Raw genomic sequence first — 22,408 nt, 5'->3', positions numbered from 1 at the left:
TTGCATTTTAATAGGGTACGTCAAGAGAATGTACAGCAAGAAAAATTTTTCGAAATTCCCTCCCATGGGGAATGTTATACTTTTATAATAGATACATTTTGTGCCACAGCAACTGTGACCGAGTTCAGCTAGTATATCAATAATAAGATTGTGCTAAAACTGTAACGATTGTCATTTCACATGAAAACAAATAACGATGATGGCAGAATAAAAACTGGCATTTCATAGATTTAAATGTCGCATGAATTTAAAGTTTTTGTCGTTTTTCAAATGTTTGCAACACGCAACAACGGAGTGTATTGGAGTAACCGCGCAGAAAAGGTGGCATAAACAAGAAAATAATCCGATAATTGACATAATTTACAGCTACTTTTTTACATTATATTCGTATCACGTTACAGTTTATTCCAGTCACTTACTAATTTTATTTACATTAAAATCAATAAACTTTTAAAATAATAATTAAAAATTACATACGAATTTGTTAAAAGTATTAACTTTAAGGACACCCCTCTTATAATTTGATAAATCTTAAAATGAAGAAAATTAAAATAAATAAATAAAAAATAATTTTCTGACTCAGTAAGTTTACACGTGTTTATCAAACACGTGGCGTAAAGAGAAATTAACAGATGTGCACAGGAGTGTTGCAACTAGAGGATTTGATCCCGGGATCTCGAAAATCGGGATCCGGGGATCCCGACCACTTTTCAGTCCCAAAATTTTCGGGATTAAGTTTTCCTAATCCCGAGATTTTCGGGATTGACATCATTTTAAAAAAAATTGCAAAATAGACTGCATGAAGCGAAACGTTCAGTGCCAGTGCTTTTAACAGAATTGCTTGCCTATCATTTTAATATAAAATACAAGAAATTTTATTCCAAGCAAGCAGCAGAAATTAACCAAGCGGGCTTGCGATGCTTGCTTGGAATAAAACTTCTTGTATTTTCAACTAAAATGATAGGCAAGCAGTTCTCACTGGGTTACTTGGTAATATACTTCATTTTTGTATTTTTGAATTTTCGCGGGCGCCAATCGATTTTCTGGCGCAGTCGAGAGCACTACTCAGTGCGTTTTACCTGTCAATGTGTCAGCCATCTTGTTTTGCCAGTGTAGTTAATATAGACCCGACGCCTCTCGCTTAGGGGGGTCGACCTTAGGTGAAAAGGTTACGACCCTCGCCTTGCCCGCGATCTGTCAGGATGATGCGAGAAAGTCTTTTTACGTTTCGGGGTAGTGGTTTGCTGGACGCTGAGAGACTCACACAGAGACCGAATTTACAAAATTAACGCGTTTATTTTTAGAAAGACATGCTTACAATGATCGAAACAATCGGGATTGTAGCCTTTACTCCTACAATCCCGATCCGTGTCGACCGGACTGTTTTCTTCCATCCTCCCCGTGTCCTCGAAGCTTATAAGTATTTACTAACGATTCCTCCAACTTCCATCAAACCTAAACGCGTTTTCTCAGCAGCTGCATATATGTGCAACAAATTGAGAAGCAGACTTGGTGATGAGACACTGGATGCGTTGTTATTTCTCAGATCATATTTTCGCAATTCAAATTAGAATGTTCCTATTAGATTAGTTTTCTTTATATTTAAGAAAAATGTGACTGATTAATATTATTTTTAAATACTTTTTGCTAAGAAACTTACTTTACTACCTACTTACTAGGTTGTTATATGAAAGTAGTCTATTTAGTCGATGTTAAGAGAGATTTTTGTTAATTTTCAACGTTTATTTGCATAGTTTGTTACATAAAGGTTTTTTCAATTTATGTGAGTTTAAAGAGATCTCAGTGATGCTTAAAAAAGAATAAATTTAACATGAAGACAGTGATTTTAAGTCTGGTTAGTCTGACTGTAAGTCTGATTAGTTAGAGTGATTAAATTAACTAGGTGTATACCGTAAAATACGTTGATTTTTGTCTAAATTTTGATTTTTGATTTCTGTAAGATTTCTTATTTTTTATCCTCAATACCGAAATAATCCCGGGATCCCGGGATTGAATAAGTATAATCCCGAAATCCCGGGATTAGAAATAAGGACCGGGATCGAATTCCCTAGTTGCAACATCAAAATCGGTAACTGTTTAATTTAATAACAAATTAGATGTGAATACGTAGCTTAATTTTAATAGAACTATTAGGAACAATCTGATTTTTATTTTTTCAATTTAATTAAATTTTTATTTTGAAAAGTTGTTAATTAACTTCAATTTAAATTCTATTTCTATAAACGTTAATATTTCAAGTAAACCAACATTTAAAAGAAAAGTTGGTCAAAATTCGTCATTTTTTCCAATCTAGATTATTTGTAACAAAAACATTTAGTTTTTCCTGTTTTTTTAATATTTAATACACTGAACAGGCAAGTTGACGATTTATAATATGTATATTAAGTATAGTCTACGTCATGAAATGTTATTTTTGACTTACTAGTGCAAAATGTTCAGGACTTATTAATGTAACTAAAGATACGTAAAATTTTCACATTATACAAAAAATACACAAATAATTTGCAAAAATAATATAAGAAATTTATTGTCGAACATGTGATGCCTGCTTCGATGACCAACGAGTATGGGGGATTTGTAGCGGTAATTATATTTGTGGAAAAATCTTCATAGGATAGCATATGGTTAGGCCCGTCGCGAGTAGTGAGCTGGGGTTATTCTCGAACTCTAAAAAAACTTAGATGCCAGTATAGTCCTACTCCTATAAATTACAACTTTTAATCACTAACAAACTTGTTACTTATTACTAACAAAAAGAACAAAATTTTAACACTGCTTTTCATTACAAAAACAAATATTATAAACAAAAATTTTTGTCATTTCTTTCGTTCAAAAAATAACTAAAGGGTTTGGTCAGGCGAAAGTCCTCGTACAAGCTCTTGACGTCCCTACATGTAGGTACTAAAAGCATATAACTTTCGTGTGATAATTAATACTAAGCTGGTCTAGCTTTAGTTATTGAACAACAGTACGATTTTTATTCTCAACGATGCATTAAACATTCGTTTAACAAATTAATCTTAAATGAATATTTGGTTAGAAAATTTTCTCATAAATTAATGATTGTTTTATCTTATTGTTTTCCTCTCGCATTTAAAAATAAGAATAACAATTATTTATCTAGTTATTTAAGTAAAACACTTTTTTCAAGTAGAAAAATTGTAGAGCTATAAATTCCCACTCTCGTCGGCCCGTCTGATTGTCTTTCCTTAATCTCAACAACGGAGTTAGATAGTTGAAAGACGAGGCACTCTCTTCTTTCATCTCGCGTACATAAGATAATCGAATTTAAATTTATTTAATTGTTTTTGTAATTTCATTAGTTTTGGTTTTATAAATTTGTCTGCTTTTAAATATTTTATAAAATTTTAATTGTAATCGAGTTAAGATTATTTATACTAATGGACTACCAAGTTTTACACGAACAAATAATACAGTAACTTTAATCAAATATACATTTTAGTCATAATGAAAAATAAAATAAAGATCACTTTACGTTTTATTTTCTTTTCATTTATTTGTTTTGCTAGTAACTATAAATCATGGAAATTTAACAATCGTTTATTTAAGCAAAAATTTCTATTTTTATAAACAACGTTCTCTTTGATTTTTGCAACGTTTTCTTTTTTTTTTTTTTTTAATCTATTTCCACTTTTTGGAAACTTATCTCATAGTTTATAAACTTTTTTTTATTTTACTAAGATTAGTTCTCTGAATTTAATAAAAGACATTTGAAAATGTTATAAAGAAACGCTTTTTACTAACATAAATGCATTAAAAAGTAATATAAATAAATCGTCTTCAGGTTTTACAGTGTTCTTGGTAAATAAAAGTGTTAGGAACTCGTGGGAAGTTCATAAAAACCGATGCAAATTATGACTAAGAATATTTATATACACTTTCATTTCAATATTTATATTCACTTTCACATACACTTTCATTACATACACATATACATTATATACTATTTATATACGTTTCATTTTGACTAAAAAGTCAAAAATAAACGAAAAAACGTTTCTTTAAAACTTTTAAAAATTATTTATGTTCTACTTTTTCATTTTATGTCTGTAACCCTGACTTATAAAAATTCTTCTTGTTTTAGGATTTAATTGAGAAGAAGGTGAAAAGTTAAGTTACCCGATTTTATTTCGATAGTACAGTCAGTACAATCAAAAAGGGAAAACCAGTTATTTTACTTTTTGTGCCATTTATTATCAGATTTTTACAAATTTTAAGTTTTCGCTATTGTACATATACAGTATGTATACATACAAATACACACGAGTGCAAAATTTGAAGTAGATCGGAAATTGGGAAATGAATGAAAATTGAAAGGCAGACGAAAGAACAGACAGAGTAATTTAACAAAAATCTTACAAAAATGTTTATTTCTTTTTCTTAATAAGTTGTACTTATTTTCTGCAACCTTCACTTAAATAGAGATAAAGTGTGTAACATATTGGATGTAGTACTTTTAATTTTTTTCATTGATATTAAATATTAATAGCATATTAATTTAAGAGATAATTATAATCTATTTTATAAAATTTTGTATAGTTGTAAGCATATAAAAGTATAAATTGTAAGCAGAGTTTAAAATCTCCTACTCATTAGAGCCAGTCTCCTATTAACGCCACATCTGCGCTTGTCAAGAATTCGAACTCAGAGGTCACAAAGGGGGAGGAATGGGGATAGAGCAGGAAAGGTCTTCACCTTTCTCCGTGCACGTGTGGGAAACGGGCGTAAAATTTATCTGTGCTTGTAATTACCTTTCTTTTTAGTTCAATCATTGTATTCTTAACTTTTGGGATGTTACATAAATATTCCGAATCCTAACACAATAAAAATTACAAATTATTTCTCGTAACGTTTTTGGGAGGATCAAGTTATCCTCATCGATAAATATTTAATTAAAACCTTTAAAGTAGAAATAGTAGTTTGAAATGACGAATAAATAAATCGCTCCAGTGGATACTATTACACATTGGTTAGTCTAAACGAGAATGCCTCACAGCGTGTGACGTAACAAAATAGATACTATAATAAATCCACACAACAGATGAAGCTGCATTTTCACCTACACAACTGTTTGATAAATTACGCATAAATATGAAATATTCTGCTGTTTGTTTTCTCTTTTTATGCTCGAATTTAATAATTTGTTCCACGTCATCGTTTATCGAGTCGAGGGTGCTCGAAGTTGATCCGGACGCAAACAGAAATGTGGTAAATTTAAAATTTACACGTTTTATAATCTTTCAATATATATATATATACATATTTGTTAAGTTTAAGTTTATTTTTATATTTGATATAGACCGAAATAATAATCAGCAGAGGTTATCCAGTGGAAGAATATACGGTCCAAACGAAGGATGGCTACCTTTTGAAACTATTTAGAATTCCCTATGGCCGAAAAAGTCAAGTACAAAACACCAAAAATCGTCCAGTAGTGTTCCTGCAACACGGTCTTCTGGGATCTGCCACTGACTGGGTGATCAACTTCCCTGACCAGAGCCTTAGTAAGTCATGTTTTTCGAGGATTGATCTGTTTCAACGACTAAAACCTTTAAATTAGAAATGTATGGCTTAAAATTTAAATAATCGTTTACATATAAATTTCTAATTAATTATAAAAGTATAATGGTATTTGAGGCGAAACGTTAGGAATGCCTGTTCTATGTGACTTACAGAATTATGTTATTTTTGAAATTCTGTTCGATTGATTTTGATTAAACTGTCATTTTCCATTAATTGAAGCGAGGTATCCAAAAATGTAATAAAAATTGGAGTAGGATATTGTCGGGTAGTATCGGCAACCTAAGTTTCTCTTATATTATAAAAAATTTTACAACTCAATTGGTCCAGATTACATTCCATAAAAAATTTCATTGTCTTATAAAAACACCTGTTAAAACTCATTTTTCGAAGATAAAAATATTAATTTTTCAACACTTTTTACAGTCATTGCATTTTTACCAAGTTTAATTTTGTAGGGTGTAGCGGACATGAGAAAAATCTGCAAGAAGACAATAACTTTTGGTTTCACAAACAACTTTTTATTATTAGATACAGTTATTATTGAGAAATTTATAAAAATACAAATTACAGATGGTAAAACTAAGTTATTACATGATAAGAAAGTTGTATAAATGAGAAAAAATTGTCAATATGAAAATTTAACAATTTGTTTTAATGACAAATGCATTTTGTGTTTATTTTTTTTGATAATGTAAACATGCCATTCATAAAAATATTTGTTTCCTTCAAGATCAGCGCAATTTTTGTGAGCCTAACCTGTACAAACTGTACATTGAATCCAGTTTTTTTGAAAGGTTTCACCACAGATGATGCAGTGAGTCTTTTGGTCTTCTCTCTTTTCTTGAACTGATTTAGGCCTATCTACTGTCGCTTTCTTTGTTTCACCTTATGTTCCCCAGCAGCTTTCCCTTGGCTGCATAGAGTCTTTCTTTTTCTTCTTTCTTTTATTTATTCTGTCGTAGTTTATCCATATTGTCTCATAAAACAAAAACATTCCGTGAGAATATAATTCTTATCAATTTTAAACTGTTTCCGATACAACCCGAAACATCATAGAACAAACCATTGGTTACAACATACGTATTAGTAAGCTTAAGGAGATTTCCGGCCTACAAGATTAAGAATAATAAATGTTGTTTTCAACAATAAACAAAAACAACTTATTCTCATTTTCAGACAAGCTATGACAACCAGAAGTCATCTTCGTTCACACAAAACATTATTAAAACTACCAAATTTTCTGCCACATCTCAACAAAACTACTGATTGACTAAATATGGCGGGAATCTGAACTTTCTTTATTCACCAACATGCTGGTATCTTCACAGATTCTGCCACTTGCAGCAAATGTTATAAACGCTCTTGCCGGATACTATCCGCCGTCCGATACTACTTGACCTTTTTCTACGTGACATCGTTTTCGAAATATAAAGTCGTAGCACTGTGAAGTAGTCGAATCATGCATAAAGGGAAAACGGAAGAGAGGTACCGATACGGAATGTGAGCCTGGTAGACACCGCGTCAGACTCCACAGTTACAAAGAAAATCGTCTTGATTTATTTAAAACACAAAAACAACAAGCTTACAGCAATTATATTCTTAATATCTCTGCAAGTGAACACTGTAAATTTTCTGGTTCTTTTCCAAGAGAGAATCCTGAGAGAAGGATTTATTAATTTTCACTTTTGCTCTGGAGCGATGTTGTTCAGTCAGACCCCGTAGAAGATGAGGTCAATCCTTATAGAGTCCTGCATGAGGCGGAGAATTCCATTAAGTAAGATCTTGCACTATGAGAAATTCGGAGGGAGAATATATCTGTGTCCGTGAAATCAGTTTTTATCATATTTGGTCCCAGACAACTACTTCGAAAAATTAGCTTTTCTTATCCCCACTTTCTAATTGGTCGTCACTCGTTACTAAGTGTAACGAGATCTGAACCCAGATAGCGGGATGAGGCGAAACGCACATGTAATTCGTTCCCAACCGGAGTTAGTTGATATTAGGACTTTACATTGCCTAGTTTCCCTTTGTCTAATTTCTGAGAAAAGGTTTTTTTAATCTTTCTCTATTAAATTTAGTATTTTCTTTTATAGGCAAAAAACTGTATTTTACAATATTAAAAAATGCAGTGGTTTTTAGATTTCCGAATGTAGATCCGAATGTAGTTCCGAAGACATTCCAGAACCTCACAGCACGAGTGCCCACAACAAAGCGATATCGCACAAATTGCGGCACTTTACCGTGTGATTTTCCATTGTCGCTAGCGCGTTTTATAGGCTTATAGAGTGGAGTTAGTTCTCGATATTTAATGAGGCGAGTTTGATAAAACTTTGCTATTTTTCATTATTGTAATGAGGTACCCAAAAATGTAATGAGGATCCGTTTAAATGCAAAAATACGAGTCCATGTCTTCGTTTTCGATATATACAGTAGACCTATTAAAGCAGAATTTACCCACGCAGGGTTGGTCGGTATGACCCGTTAAGGGTCGACGAAAGTTTGAGAAAGTCGCAAATATAAAAAATTATTTCATAATTTTACACATGTTTTCGCTCTTAAATAAATGTGATAAGTTTTTTTTTTTTTTAGTTATCGAAGAGGAGATGGCGCATATATTATACAGTAAATAACGTAATATTGAAGGAAATCACCAAACAAAATTCTTAAAAGAAATTAGTACAAGAAAACAGTTGGGAACCATTGTATTTAAGTGACTCTGATATGACTGAACGCGCCTAAAGAAATTTATGCCTAGGGGTCAAACATAAAAACAGCATTGCGGGTACGTAACGAAAAATAGGCGCGAAACACGAACAAAAACCAAAATCAAACAATCCTTTGCGATTCATTTGTTCTCGAATCGCCTCTTTGTATCGGAAAGTACTTTTTTTTTAACTCTTTCCGCCCTGTGGGCATTAAGAGACCCTCTTTTTGCAAGCCCATTATGGGTTCGGCCAGGCCCACAATGGGGCTGCCGGATGGTGAGGGACGGGGCCCGTCATATCCGAACGGATTACCCCCCGGAAAAATTCCTGGGGATTTTTCGATCCGTTCGGATTCGAACCGGGTCCCCCAGAGCAGTAGGCTGCCACCTTGGCCTATCGGGAAGTACTGTATAGTACATCTGTTTGTGTTTGTCAGATACAAAGATCTCCTCTTCTATGCCTAAGAGATAGCTTCTATCTTTCCCGCATCGCTTCAATTCTAGCGCGATGTCCTAGTGTAACAATATACAGATTATCATATTGTTTGTGTTCTAAACGGGTACAGGTTCGCACGTAGTTTTGCACACGTTCGAGTAAATTCAACTAAAATAAAGTCAATAAAAAAAATCATTGCTTTAATTCTAATACTATTTCTTATTGAAGAGAATATTAATTCTTGTAACGTTCTGTACTTTTCAATAATTAAAATATTTTGTTAAATTATGGTAGGTTATATCTTCGCTGACGAAGGTTACGATGTCTGGATGGGAAATCAGAGAGGGAACACTTACGCCCGAAAGCATATCAAATATTCGACCGAAGAAGACAAATTTTGGGATTTCAGGTCAGTAAAAGGCGAACTTGCGAAATCTTTGTACATGAATTTAAAACGTTTCTTTGTAGTATTGACGAACATGCCAAGTATGATACACCGGATAGTATAGACTTTGTCCTAAACAAAACAGGACAAAGTCAATTATATTATGTGGGATTTTCGCAAGGTAACATGATAGTCTATGCATTTCTCTCCGAGAATCCCGAGTACAACAAGGTAAGAAATGTGTCCACTTACGTGCACACAGCTTTTACAACTTATTTAAAATTAAAATATTGAATTTTCCAGATCAAAGCAGTACTTTCTCTAGGTCCAACGGCATGGCTCGGTCATATTAAGAGTCTTCCTCTTCGTCTATTAGCTCCTTTTACTAGTGAAGCTCAAGTGAGCATTATGAATAATAATGTTCCTGGAAAAATTATGGAATCACTTTCTCATTATGTTGTTTTTATAGTGTTTTAAGCACTTAGCAAAGAAATAAAATAAGCAATTGATGCTGTTGGAAAAAGGCACAATGAACATTTATTTCAACGAAACATTTACACAACAGCAAAATGGCGAACTTCGAACACTCCAAAACTCCAGCGTTCTAAATTCTATTTAAAATCAAACAACTTCCAAATCGAATGCTACCTGGCAAAATTGTTATAATTCTCAATAGATGCAAAATATCTTTTTATTAGGCCTAATAGTCAAACCTTTTGACTGCTTTAATTATGACTTAAAGAATCGAAATAACAATACCTTGTATATAAATTAAACAGTAAATGAAATGAACCTCAGCAGAATAATTGAAAATCATTCTGTAAACACCTTTTTGCATCTGGGATTCCGTTTATTTAGCAAACGTTTTTATCCTAGTCTAATAGGCTATCCTCAGGCTATAATTTTTTGAAACATCTTAACCGTTAAATATTGTTTAAAAATAGAATATAATAAAAGAATAACAATTTTTAAATATTTGAATATAAAGCTAAAGTAACTAAAAATTAATATAAATAATAAAATAGTAGTAGAATGTAAAATAAATAAATAAAAGTATACAAAAATATATAGCCTAGTAGAAATGAGGTAATAATTATGGTCTTCCAAGACACTTATTTTTTTTACAATGTATTACCATGCCATTGTGAACTGTCCGCATCTGTTGCATTATCTTTCAATCTGCGTTTGTATATTTCAAGTTTTTTTAACGTTTTATGCTTATGTAAACCTAAAACAAAAAAACAGCAAATCTAGTGGAATCATGAGATTCACTTTTAACAGAGGTATAACTAACATCATGAAAGAAATCGCAGAACGTAAAGGGTCCAATATGATAGTAAAAACTACCCCAACTATGTATTGATTTTTAACAAACGATAAGGATAGATTAGAAACAGAAGAAATGGCAGATGTGTACAGAATACCGCATGATACCATGCAGTTAAGAATAGACAATGTTTACATCGATGTCACCACAAGAAACTTGAAAGTTAAACTCAAGGAACATCAACATAACGTAAGAAAAACATCCAGTAACCCGGTACTCTCCAGGATGACGCAGACTGAAAGCTCGGTGATAAAATAAAAAGTGGCAAATATCATTAAGGCTATATATGAATACTCCCCTACATCATCACAGAACGCTGAAAAACTTAAAATATACACGCGCAGGTTGAAAGATAATGCAAGAGATGCCGATAGTTTACCAACGGCATGAATATATATTGTAAAAAATAAGTTTGTCGGAAGCCATAATTATTCCATTTTTACTATATATTTTGTATACTTTTGTATTATTTATTTTACATTTAACTGTTATTTTATTATTTATATTAATTTTTAATTATTTTTTCTTTATATTCAAATATTTAAAAATTGTTATTATTTTTTTTTCTATAAAATTCCAGTTTTAAACAATATTTAACGGTTAAGATGTCCCAAAAAATTATGGCCTGAAGATAGCCTATTAGACAAGGTTAAAAACGTTTGCTAAATAAAAGCGAATCCCAGCAGCCAAAATGGTGTTTACGGAATGATTATAAATTAAACACGTTATTTTTTGTTTTTACTTTTACATGCAGGAAAACATTTTTGAATCACATAAAATTAAAGTAAGGTTATGTACGGGATTAAGCAATTTAAAAAAAATTAATTAATACATTTTTACACTGCAAGGTTTAGACAATCTTACTTCTAGTATAATTTGCTTCTTGTTTCAAAGACTATATTAATTTTCTATTGGCTATTAATATGCCTTAAACCCAACCTTATCATAACGACTACAAATGAATTTAATGTGATGGTTTATTCATGTAATTTATTTATTGACTTTAATCTGTATTTAGGATGTATAAAGTCATCCCTGTTCAGTTGGTTACAATATTATATAGTATTAAGTTAAAAAGTTAAGCGAAGAAACAGTCACTTTGAAGTCATTTATGGTCGTAATAATAAGCTTGAATTTAAGGCATATTAACAACCAATAGAAAATTAATGTTAGTTTTTTTTTCAGTCATTGATTTCACTCATGAAAATAAAATTCTTTTCGAAAGCTTTCCATTTTCACCGAACAGTAGTCAAGACACTCGATTTCCATACAGAACTTTGTTCTGGACCAGTTTCTTAAATTTTCATCACATGTTTTCTAACAGATTTAAAAGTCTACTGTTTGCTGAACAATGTATTATGTCGGTGCAGTGTTGGCGAGAAAATTTTAATAGTTGCAACCGCATGAAAAGATACTTTGTCATCTTGGAGTATGACATCATCGCCATCCAACATGTTTTCAATGGATGGAATAAAAATGTTCACCAAAACGTCAACGTATGTCTGGGCATTACGTTGCCATTTTGATATAGCGATGGTCAGGTCAGCTCTCCCTGTACTTTACCTGACACGAAACAACATAAGTGAAATAGGAAATTTGTCGATTTCTTCAGGTTCTTATAAGCTTCGTTAGAACGGCTTGAGACTAAACTTCCAGCGTCACCTCGATACCGATGCAAATTCGTGAGTTATCACTAAATATCTCTTTCATTCAGTACTACAGTTCACGATTGTTTTTCTTTAGCCATTGTAACCTTGTTTTCTCATGTTTTGTGTCTGAAGTGCTGTCGTTTCGCTTTTGTTTATAAATGTACCATTTCTTTGAAATTAATTTTTACTTTTCTCTCATAAGCCCTAACACCTACTTCTTTTCATTTGTTATTCATCCGTTTTGTCGTACATTTCTTATTTTTAAGAGACATTGCTGTTAGTTTTATATCCTAACACGTTAATATTTTTCATGGTTGACCAGTTTCCTTTCCTACATTCTCAATTCTCAATACTTGCAGACCAGTTTTGATACAGTTGACTGTAAACAGTTTGCTACTTTTCAATAGTCGTTGCTAAATTTCCTTCCTTAAAGAACTTTACGATTCTATTAAACGATTCCTTCTAATATTTCGTTGGATAATTCCATTGTGTTGGTGCAATGATTTTGTTACAATAACAGAAAAGTGGGGTATGTGAGTTGCTTACACACATTTATTTTATATTCGGATTACATATTGAACAATATATCAATATATATAATATTAATATTTTATAAATATATAACGATTCTCTGTTTTATAATTTCAAAATTTTTCCTGTATGCGGTGTTATACAATTGTATAGAAATTAAATATATAATATAGAAAAACGCATGGCCATTAATACAAAGTTATTCTGTATCAATTGCTTGTTTTATTTCTTTGCTGCATGCTTAAAACACTATAAAAACAACATCGTCATGAAAAAAATTCCGTAATTTTTGCCAGGAGTCGAATAAAATATTTTTCGATTAAAGATTTTAACTTAAGATTGGTTCAGTTTTTATATTCCGTTCTAGGACACAAAGAATTTTTACCAAACGATTTTATTACGAAACTATTTGCTCAAACTGCCTGTAATGTTGATGTCGTAAGGTCGATATGCTCCAATATCTATTTTCAAATAAGCGGATATGACTTTTCTCAACTAAATGAGGTATGATAAGATAGATTGTAGCGAATATTTAAAATTATCTTATGTCTAATAAATTAGATTATTTCAGTCTCGCCTAGATGTCTACTTTTCTCATTTTCCTGCGGGAACATCTACTAAAAACATAATCCACCTTGGACAGGTAGGTTATGTTGTTTAATATATGGAGGAAATTAAAATATAAATAATTGAAATAATTTAAGCTTATCGTAGCTGGTAAATTCAAAAGAATTTCAGAAGTACTATTATGGGCTATTAGAAAATTTAAAGAAATACAAACAGGTAAGGAGAAAATTTTCTCTTCGATATTTAGATCTTCATCCGTTTATGCGATTGTGTTTATCTTTTAGGTTCAGCCACCAAAGTATGATGTTCGAAAAATTAAAACTCCAATCGGACTTTTTTGGAGTTTGAACGACCTTCTGGCAAATACTGAAGACGTGGATATACTTCGAAAGAACCTCCCGAATTTGATAGTCGATTATCAAGTACCGCTAGAAGAATGGGGCCATCTAGATTTCATGTTTGCAAAAGAAACAAAGAAATATGTTTATGACGAATTACTGCGAGAATTAAAAAGTATTTAGAAACTTTCTTTGTATATAAAATAATCCACTTGTCAGTTATGTTCTAATTCAATGCATGTTTAACCAGTACTAAATATTTTTTGTTCGTATAAAATTTAACATTATATAATTTGGATGTGACTAAAATTTTACGGTTTCGGTTCCGGTAAATTTCCGGTTACTTTTACCTGCGTGTTATTAGATCACGATGACTGAGAGTTTAGTGGATTTGACCATTCTGTAATCAATAAAATAAAAATATATAATAAATTAGTAAGTTATGTTTTGTTGTTATTCATAACTGTTAGGATGTCATTTAGTTTTAATAGGAATGCCCGAATAATTGCGAAGCAGACTATATTATCATTAACTTCGAATTATCTGTTAATATCGTGTTGTAAGAGTGACATTTTGACATTTTGAAAAAACAATTGGTTGGCAATTAACTTAAAATCGACAAAAATTCAGTCTTCCCGGTAATCACCATCAATATCAATTACACATCACCACTTTTTATGTAAAGTTTCAATGTCGTATAGAATGACTGGGGTTTTTCTTTAAAGAAAATGTCATTTAACCGTACTGTATTTTGTCAATATGACTCTGCAAGGTGTAAACTTATCATAATTATATTTTTAGTATTTTAGGAGTATTATATTTTAATAGATTACAAATATAATTATCCACTCACATCAAACGACTCCTAGAAATTTAACTCCTCTTTACATAAATCGATTCCCATTGGCATTTGGGAATCGATGCAGAGCAGAGTGGAATCCTCTGCTATGTGTTAGGATGTTATGAATCTAATTTTATAATAATAACTGTATTATACTAAACTTTATGCTAAAAGAGAATTCCTTTGAATCTACTGTGCCTGTATAGTACGTGCCGTGTGACAATGTTATGTGCCGTCAAATGACATCATTTACAGGTGTTCCCTACAACAAACTCTCACTCTATTTCTATTCATATTTCGGCAGAATAATGGCATTTTATCGCATTTAATTTCGATTATTATCACTTAATTTATAGTTTGAAAATTAAGAAAAATTAATGTATGGTCTGTAAAATCGTATCTTTACTAATTCTTTGGAATATAATTAAAAAAAAAATTCATTTAATGATATGTTTATATTAAATATATTCAAAACGATGTCAGGTAAAATAAAATTGACAGATGTGCACGAAATGCAGCAGTTTCGTTCTGCGTAAATATCGAATATAGGCCTAAACATTTTAAAATTAAATAGTAATTATAATATTAATAATCTTCGACTATCAAAATTTAATGAAGAAACTGTTGTTACATCGCACGCCTATTTTTATAACGGGAACAAGCTCGAATTTTGTACAGACTTAATTTTTTTATTGATTTAGTACTAATATGTAAAATGGTATAGAGCAAAATTATAAGATATTTTTAAATATAGAAAAGAGACAAAAAATATTCAAAGAGCAAAGTTCAATTAGGCATAGTCGGTGTAATAGGCAGCTCGTGTGTTACACCCAGCGGCAGCTGATCAGAAGCTCACACCAGAGAATGATGAAACGTCCAGCATAGCCTCGAAGTTGGTAAGAGAAGAATCGGATGTTTTTGGAGAAAAAAAACAGCGGGTCTTGGGGAAGATCCCTGTGTTCCCGTCAGCCTTACATCATCGTGAACAATATATCTATTAACATTTTTGTAATTTAGTTACTTGTTTAGTAATATTGGCATACTCGTAATATGTATGTACATATGAAAAAATGGTGATAAAATGCTACGCAAATATTCTTTATTTGCAAGTTAAGCGCAATGCCTCCAGATATATTTAACAATATAACAATAATAAGATTGTGCCTAAAACTGTAACGTTCGTCATTTCACAAGGAAACAAATAATGATTATGGCAGAATAAAAACTGGCATTTCATAGATTTAAATGTCGCATTTGAATTTAAAGTTTTGTCGTTTTTTAAATGTTTGCAACTCGCAACAATGGAGTATATTAGAGTAACCGTGAAAAACAAGTGGCATAAACAAGAGAAAAATCCGATGATTAACATAATTTACGGCTACGTTTGAATACAATATATTCGTATCACGTTACAGTTTATTCCCGTCACTCACGTATATTATTTACATTATAATTAAGAAACTTTTTTGCTAATAGTTAAAAATTACATACGAATTTGTTAAAAGTATTAACTTTAAGGACACCCCCCCTTATAATTTATATGCCTTAAAATGAAGAAAATTAAAATAAATCAATAAAAATAATTTTCTGACTCAGTAAGTTTACAGGAATTTATCAAACAAGTGGCTTAAAGGGAAATTAACAGATGTGCACAGAAAACGAGTGTTGTAATATCAAAATTGGTAGCTGTTTACTAACAAATTAGATGTGAATACGTAGCTTAACAATAGCTTAATCAAATTACTAAGAATATTCTGATTTATGTTTTTTGAATTTAATTACAGTAGACCCCCTATAACGTGTAGAAACGTTCCACGTTATACGAATTTCACGTTGTAAGAATCTTTAAATACATGAGCCAATCGCAGCCCGACACGTGTGAAGTTTACGACTACGGCTGTTTGAAAGGTTTTCTTCCATAAAATTAATCAATTCTAGACTAATTCGACTCAACATTTCCAAAACACGTATAATTTTTTGGCAATAATCCGTATAAACTATGATATAAACAAAAAATTGTAGGATTACTTACCGAGTGTGCACCGTTCGACGTCGACATTGCTTAAGCTTGTTTTCGTAGCGGAGCAGCGCACCAAACGGAGGCCGCGATTTCTGATAAGTTATTTTTCTGCGAAAAATTCGTTGAACTTTGGAGACATCATTAATAGAAATAATTTTTATGGTCGTTGAATAGGAAATGTTTCTTTCACAAGAAATGTATAAAATTACAGTACTGTATTAGACTTACGGTACCTAATTTATATACTGTACAGACGATAGTAAACTCAACTTACTCGCCTAAACTCTCCGTAGCGTGGCGCTAGATGACGGAAAGTATATATATAATTATAATAAAGTTACAATAAATTAAGTTAATATATAATTATATATACAGTACTTAATTTATATATAATTAATATATAATTATATGTACAGTACCTAATTTATATATAATACTGTACAGACGATAGTAAACTCAATTTACCCGCCTAAACTCTCCGTAGCGTGGCGCTGGACGGCGGAAAGTAGTTCGGCTGCTCGTCCACTATTGGTCCAGATTCGACCAATCTTGTCGAGACACGAGTCGGCGACGACGTTTTATGAGTCCCTTTTAGCGTCTTTATACGAATACTGTCGCAATTTTTTCGCCAGGTTATAGGAATCTCCGTTATAGGAACACGCATTATAGGGGGTCTACTGTAAATTCTCATTTTGAAAAGTTGTTAATTTCAATTTGTACTCTGTTTCTATAAATGTTAATATTTCAAGAAAACCAACGTTTAAAAGAAAAGTATGCACTAACATATTCTTGGGCGGTTTTATGCAATTATTACATATTTGATTTTTGATCAGATTTTAATATTTTCTGCCTGGAAACTATGAATAAAGTGAATGATCCTGTAATCTTTGTTCTTGTTTTAACGTTTTTTCGGTAGAAATATCGGATAAGATGAACTGGAAGACCGTAATACGAGAATTTTATTTCTTACTTACAAAATAAATTAAACTAATAATAATAATAATAATAATCTTTATTTGGCGTAAAAGGCTTTCGCCTGTTACAAGGGCGTTTTATTTTAAAAAAACGCGTATTAACTTCTCATATAATCACGTCTCAACAACATTGATATATTCTATTTACTGATCTATAGAATTACATTAGTATTTTGTCACAATTATCATTTAATAAGTTGTTTAACGTAGTTATATAACATATAAATCGTGTTAGTATTAGCTCTTTCAAAAGTCTTATACATTTTCATCTCACTAGTACAGTTAGCCAGCGGCCCCATCTGCAGCCTGTGTAGTTTATCGTTTTCATTATAGCATTTACATATAATATGAACTCTAGATAAAATTTTGTTTCAATTTGGACATTCAGATTGGGTATAATCTATAGGCCTATATATATCATTTATAATTATTTCATTTTTATTTAACCTAATGTGTATAAAAAACTTTTTGATGTTAAAAGCTAGATTTGTCAATATACAGTATATTTATTATTTACTGGGTAATTTAAAATTGTTGTATACGAGCTTATGTTTTGCCGTTTTCGTATATCTTCAATGTCTTGAACAATGGAGAACTCCATAGCTCTGTATATTATTTCTTTACTATACTGCTTCATATTATGTGTACGATCCAAAAACAATTTAATAGAGAATCCGTATTTATTTATTATCTTCGATAGCTGTATTATCTAACTTTGTCTTAAGTCCGTTTCCCTTGATTTGTGATATAATAAAAACAGCAATTTTGTTGTTATGTCTTCTGCCTTAATGATTTTTTATAAAAACATTAAATATCTTTTTATTAATATAGTATTTAGTCTAAATCTATTTGTTTCTAAACTTAAAGCACTGCCCGGGATATTAAATTCTAGCTGGAATATCTTGCGTATAAATATATTCTATATTTTTTTCAAAGTCATTAAATTTATCCATACTCCAAACTGGGGCACCATAGCCCATTGAATTCATCACAAGCGAATTAAAAAGTTGAAAGTGTGTTCGTAAGTTCTTTAGTTTTGCCTTACAGAATAGACCAATTAAGTTATTTATTGCAATTTTTGTTTTATTTAGTGAATTTTTTAATGTTTCTCAAACGAAAGGTTTGGCGTAAATGTTATTCCTAAAAATTTTAGTTTCTTAACTATCTTCACTTCTTTTTTCTTAATAAAAAAGGACATGTGCTTTTTGGATACATTACTACCGTTTCTGAATATCATTATTGTTGATTTATTTGGATTTATTTTAACTCAACTTTTCTAAGTACTCACAAATTTGTTGGATCTTTCTACGGAGCGCAGCTGCCGTAGAAGCTACCAGCACAATGTCATCAGCATATGATAGCTGATATGGTCTGATTTTCGATTTGTATACCATCTTCGTCTCTTTCAAAACAATTATTTAGGTCAAATAGATAAAAATTGAAAAGATATGGGGACAACGGATCTCCTTGTAATAGTCCTATGTAAGTAATAAACGGTGTCCAGATATTTGTATTTTGTTTAATGATTGTCTTATACAGTATTTTCCAAACAGCAACCCTATCATTTTTATCAAAAGTTCATTTCCCCAACATAAAATTAATTTGCCCGAATAAATTAAACTACAAATTTACTTAAATTTCAAATATTACTCTAAAAAAATTAACTAAAGAGCTTTAATTAACCGCTTGCCCAACTCTCCGCTTAGTTAATATGCTTCATCTATTGTTTCTAATATAGACTACTGATAAACATTTTTATAACAAATGTGTAATTTTATCTGTATGATTGTGAATGAGGATTTCGTAAGGTAAGCTAAGTTCTGATCTGTTTCGAACTATATCTACAAACTCAAATTAATTGTGAAAAAAACACAAAGTTTTTATTCACATGACATTCAATAGTTTAGATTTTCTCCGTCAAAGACAAATATAGAACAATCTTCGCATTTGAGTACAAAAAACTCCAATCGGTTTTTGTTTTCCAACAGATCGAAAGTCACGGCTTTTTAAAAGTCCGATAGAAAAACGTTCCAATTTCACAGTGACGTCGTTTCCTTCACTCGTTAGTCCAGAGCGGGCTATTTTTTAAATTTATATAGATTATTTGTAACAAAAAGTTCGTAGTGATTTATACCTTGTAAGAGAAAACCCTCCTTACACAATCCCCTTAGCTTTGCTGAACATTCATCCACTCGCTTCGATCTCTCCTAGTCTCCTCACTTCGCTCACTTGTTCCAAACTTTCGTGAGGACTTAGTTATTTCAAGTGCCGCCATTTATATTTGTTTTTATGTGACGGGAAAAAGCGTCACGACGATTTTAAGTTAAATATTCGCCTCGCTTTTTTTGGATTTGGATTCGTGATTTGGAAATTATGCGAAAAGGTGTACAGTTTATGAAACATTTAGTACCTCTATTATAGTTTCTGTATTTTTACTACCGCGTAACGTTTGAATTGTGTTTGGATGAAGGGTTGCAAAATTGAGTAAAGTTACGCAAAAACAACATTTCGTAATTAGATATGCTATACATACATATTGGATATAAATGTAAAGTGGATCCAGTCCGATGAACAAGCAGGATTTAAGCTTTATTATGTATATGTTAAGTGTGCCTTAAGTAATGTTATTTTTGGCTTACTGGTTCCAAAAGATCAGGTACTTATTAATGTAACTAAAGGAATGTAATTTTTTTTATCACACAGCAAATACACAGCTAATCTACAGGCATAATATAAGAAATTTGTTGTTTAACACATGATGTCAGCTTCGATCATCTACGACTATGTGGGATCTAAAGCAATAATTATATTTCTGAAAAAATATTTCATAGGATAGCATATGGTCAGGTCCCACGAGAGAGGTGAGCTGGGGTTTTTCTCCAGAAAACTTAAACGCCAGTATGGTCCTACTCCTATAAATTAATAATCAAAATTTTCTCGTATTTCGCTCGTTCAAAAAATAAAAGGATTTGGCTGAGGCAAAATGAGCACGCTCTACTCCAGGGCACATACGTCCGTGCATATAGGTACTAAAAATATGTAAATAGTTATAACATTCATGTGATAGTTAATACTATACTTTCTTCGTTTTAGTTACTGTTCAACAGTAGGAATTTTTTTCAACGTTCGTCTAATAAATTAATCTAAAATAAATATTTGGTTAGAAAATTCTCATAAATTAACGAATGTTTTATCTCATCATTTTTCTCTCGCATTTAAAGATAAGAATAACAATAAATTATCTAATTAGTTAAGTAAGAAACTTATTTACATAACTGAGATTAATTTAAAATTATAACAACTATAATTATTCCTATTTCATTTGTTAATATAAAGCTTTCTTCTGCTGCCATCTGTTGTCTCGTCCCTTAACATTATCGATGCACTTTTATCAATTTTGATTATTGCTCTTTACCATTTGATTTTTTTGTTTCGTTACAAAAAATTAATTAAAGATTTCTTCTTCGTCGTCTAAAGCTTTCTCGATCCGTAATTTGTTATTAATATAGGAGCGAAGGGATAATGGTAATATAATCTGTTAGGTTGACAAATAAATTTCACATTTATTAGTCACAAATTTTCATATGTTAAAGCCGTTTGACACTGTGCTAAATTTGAACTTGAACAGATAAAATAAGGAATCAGATATTCAGTTTTTAACGCAGGTTCACTACTATGTGATCGATGACATTTGTTAGATGTAATAGAGTTTCAACACACTTACTAAAACACCTTTTCTTGCAGCCGACGCTTTATTATAACAACTTTCAAACGTTTTCGATCTTGTTAAAAGACCTTTCTCAAGAAAATAAAATTAACTAAGTAACAAAATAAACACCACAATCGTAAATCGAACGCTTAGTACGAATAACTGTTTTTCTTTATTATAACAACTTTCAAACGTTTTCGGTCTTGTTAAAAGACCTTTCTCAAGAAAATAAAATTAACTAAGTAACAAAATAAACACCACAATCGTAAATCGAACGCTTAGTACGAATAACTGTTTTTCTTTATTATAACAACTTTCAAACGTTTTCGGTCTTGTTAAAAGACCTTTCTCAAGAAAATAAAATTAACTAAGTAACAAAATAAACACCACAATCGTAAATCGAACGCTTAGTACGAATAACTGTTTTTCTTTATTATAACAACTTTCAAACGTTTTCGGTCTTGTTAAAAGACCTTTCTCAAGAAAATAAAATTAACTAAGTAACAAAATAAACACCACAATCGTAAATCGAACGCTTAGTACGAATAACTGTTTTTCTTTATTATAACAACTTTCAAACGTTTTCGGTCTTGTTAAAAGACCTTTCTCAAGAAAATAAAATTAACTAAGTAACAAAATAAACACCACAATCGTAAATCGAACGCTTAGTACGAATAACTGTTTTTCTTTATTATAACAACTTTCAAACGTTTTCGGTCTTGTTAAAAGACCTTTCTCAAGAAAATAAAATTAACTAAGTAACAAAATAAACACCACAATCGTAAATCGAACGCTTAGTACGAATAACTGTTTTTCTTTATTATAACAACTTTCAAACGTTTTCGGTCTTGTTAAAAGACCTTTCTCAAGAAAATAAAATTAACTAAGTAACAAAATAAACACCACAATCGTAAATCGAACGCTTAGTACGAATAACTGTTTTTCTTTATTATAACAACTTTCAAACGTTTTCGGTCTTGTTAAAAGACCTTTCTCAAGAAAATAAAATTAACTAAGTAACAAAATAAACACCACAATCGTAAATCGAACGCTTAGTACGAATAACTGTTTTTCTTTATTATAACAACTTTCAAACGTTTTCGGTCTTGTTAAAAGACCTTTCTCAAGAAAATAAAATTAACTAAGTAACAAAATAAACACCACAATCGTAAATCGAACGCTTAGTACGAATAACTGTTTTTCTTTATTATAACAACTTTCAAACGTTTTCGGTCTTGTTAAAAGACCTTTCTCAAGAAAATAAAATTAACTAAGTAACAAAATAAACACCACAATCGTAAATCGAACGCTTAGTACGAATAACTGTTTTTCTTTATTATAACAACTTTCAAACGTTTTCGG

General features: G+C 31.1%; 1 protein-coding gene across 1 annotated transcript; it reads left to right on the top strand.

Annotated features, from left to right (window-relative positions):
• The first annotated feature begins 5,087 nt into the window (after window positions 1-5,087).
• Window positions 5,088-13,901, top strand: LOC111635158 (gastric triacylglycerol lipase-like). Its single transcript, XM_023380028.1, has 9 exons — window positions 5,088-5,250; window positions 5,342-5,546; window positions 9,000-9,114; window positions 9,174-9,321; window positions 9,394-9,489; window positions 12,946-13,101; window positions 13,169-13,240; window positions 13,312-13,380; window positions 13,449-13,901. Exons 1-9 carry the CDS (start codon window positions 5,134-5,136, stop codon window positions 13,683-13,685), a joined length of 1,215 nt encoding a protein of 404 aa, XP_023235796.1. The 5' UTR covers window positions 5,088-5,133; the 3' UTR covers window positions 13,686-13,901.
• Window positions 13,902-22,408: the final 8,507 nt, after the last annotated feature.

Source organism: Centruroides sculpturatus, unplaced genomic scaffold, assembly GCF_000671375.1.
Source record: "Centruroides sculpturatus isolate CEXI.00-Female unplaced genomic scaffold, Cexi_2.0 scaffold827, whole genome shotgun sequence".
NCBI lineage: Eukaryota > Metazoa > Arthropoda > Arachnida > Scorpiones > Buthidae > Centruroides > Centruroides sculpturatus.
This window is presented reverse-complemented; position numbering and strand designations above follow the sequence as displayed.